This window comes from Plasmodium gonderi, assembly GCF_002157705.1.
Source record: "Plasmodium gonderi DNA, contig: Pgo-contig_584, whole genome shotgun sequence".
NCBI lineage: Eukaryota > Apicomplexa > Aconoidasida > Haemosporida > Plasmodiidae > Plasmodium > Plasmodium gonderi.
This window is the reverse complement of record NW_021629411.1, coordinates 933-3,583: the sequence shown is the minus strand read 5'-3', so window position 1 is coordinate 3,583 and position 2,651 is coordinate 933. Positions and strand designations below refer to the sequence as shown.

The 2,651-nt window shown below is 24.2% G+C and overlaps 1 protein-coding gene across 1 annotated transcript; it reads left to right on the top strand.

The window, feature by feature from the left end:
* Positions 1–478: 478 nt before the first annotated feature.
* Positions 479–1,857, top strand: PGO_003880 (variable surface protein; the record flags this gene model as incomplete). Its single annotated transcript, XM_028691381.1, has 3 exons — positions 479–505; positions 647–1,612; positions 1,678–1,857. The coding sequence occupies 3 exons, from the start codon at positions 479–481 to the stop codon at positions 1,855–1,857; spliced, it is 1,173 nt and encodes a 390-aa protein (XP_028547182.1).
* Positions 1,858–2,651: the final 794 nt, after the last annotated feature.

The following is a 2,651-nucleotide window of genomic DNA, read 5'->3' as shown; positions in this document are numbered from 1 at the left end:
TATATTAGAGAACGTGTTTTCATTAAAAAGATATAAAAAAGTAAATTAGAATAGCTACGTTAAAATTTTAATATACACGCTATATATATATATATATATATTATAATGTTAATACTGTTTGATTTAGTAAGAATTTTTAAGAGAATCATATGAAATATTTATAAACAAACAACATTTTATACTGCAATATGTGATTTGGTATTTTATTTATACATATTAGCACATTATCTATTTTTGTGTTCTTTAAAAAAAATTAAAAATAACAATAACATAAGATGATAGCAGCCTCATACAAGTTAAAATTAAACTTAAACCAACAAAATGTAATTACAAATGCAAGGTTTTTTAGGTTACTATTTTAATAAATAAATTAATATAATATGTTTATGTATCATGTGTTGTTATTACCAATTTTAATTGTAATTATCCAATCATCAACAAAATTTACATATATTTGATTAGTGTGTAATAAAATAGAATGGAAAATGGAAGACAAAGAGAATGGGTACAATTAATTTTTATTATAAATATTGTCTGTAGATTTATTATGCGTATATTTTATATGTTTTTGTAAAAATAAAAACGATGGTATAAAGAAAATTCTTTTAATTATTTACATAATTTACTTTTGCCTATTATGATGCAGGAAGATGAATTACAAGATTTACCAGGGTACAGCACATATAAAGAATTTAATAGTATTGAAAATACAACTAATGACAACGGTATATGTAAGAGATATAATATAAGCGATAAGGAGGCTTTAAAATTTTGTCAAAAGGCAACAAGTATTGTAAGACATTTACCTTCGATAGAGGATGATGCAGCTAGAAAGGATCGTTGTTATTATTTCCAGCACTGGTTTTATGATCAGATTAGGAGAAAATTTAATAATAGTGGGAAAAATATAAGCAGTACAACTAATGCTTCTAATCTTTTTAAAGTATTAAAGGAAATTAATTCAAAAGAAATGAAAGGAAAGCCATGTGCCTGTTATGATACAGCTGAAGCATATGATGTCAAAGAAGAGAAAGATCTTCATGATTACTTTAAAAATCATGCAAATTTTGATTGTAAGAATAAAAATAAATATAAATGCCAAAAGTATTATTATTATATCACTTATATTAATGGACTATATGAAAAATATATTGATGAAAGTGGTGATTACAGTTGTTGCTATGCTGGTTCCGTAGAAGATGAATGCAGATCATACTTCAACTGTGATGACACATTTAATCCAAAGCATCTCTTACCTAAATTAGAGAGCGAACTTGAGAGATTAAACGAAGTAACTGTTTCAGAGGTCAGTACAGTAGAAACATTGGTGAGGGAGACCCCCGTGGGTCCACTTGCACTACAAGACACTATATCAGATAGTGATAATGAACAAGAACATACTTTAACCACGTTTGACACATTTTATGAAGATAGTAATTTTACTAGCACCATAGGAAACGTATATAACACATTGAACTCAAATTATTTTCGTCGTATCATTGCGGTTGTATCAATAGTGGGAACAGCTCTATTTTTATACTTTTACTATAGAGTAACTAAAAATTATATCGTATCACATAAACATTTTCCTTTAATATGTAAATTCATTTATGTTGAACGAATAATCACCATGTGTATACATTATATGTTATTTATCTTTTCTTATGCTTATATTAGACTACACACATAGGATCAGGGTTCAATAAAAAAAAACTGAAAAAAAAAAAACCTTTCTATAGCAACAGTGTGACATACCATGATGAATTATCTGAATATAATCCGAAAAGTAAATATTTAAATGATGAAATGTATAAGCTACATTTGGCATATAATACTATACAAGACTCATTTAGCTAATCACAATTATTATCGAGAATTATTCAAAAATATCACATGAAATAATAATGCTTGAATAATTATGAAGATAATTTTTATTATAAGCAAAGGGAAATAATATATATAGATACATATAATTTATAAAATAACTGATAAATGTAGTGATGAAGTAAATATTTATCGAAATATATTTTTGGTATGAATACAGAATATAAGTTTTAGTAAAGACTATTAGCCCCACAAGATTTTGTATAAAATATGATATATTTTAAGTGTCATAGTAAAATATCAAAATTTGTAAGAATAATTACTGTAAAATATTATTCAAATAATATGATTGGTCATAGTGTGTAACATAATATAAGTTGATAAGCATAACGCAATCTTTAATTTTTTTTTTTTTTTGTCTTTTTTTGTTTACCTAATAGAAAAGTGCGTAAAATATTAATGTGTAAAAATAAACGTAAAATTAAAAGAGAAAAAAAGCTGTATACCAATATATTATTATGAAGTGCACTATAATTAATTCAAAATGGCATATTATATATTTAAAAAGTAAATTTATAATCCCTATAAAAAAAAGTAAATTAAAGAATAAAACAAACATTGTACCAATAAACATCGATGTACATTATGATATATAAACACTGTTTTGTAATTGATGGAATCTTTCCTTAATAATGGAATGCTTTGTTGTGTAGTTTTGATTTAATTTTTTTTTTTTTTGTTAATATATATCTCTATGTTATATCTTCCACACATTTTATTTTAATATAATATTTGTTCACATTCATTATAATGTATTCAATATTTAT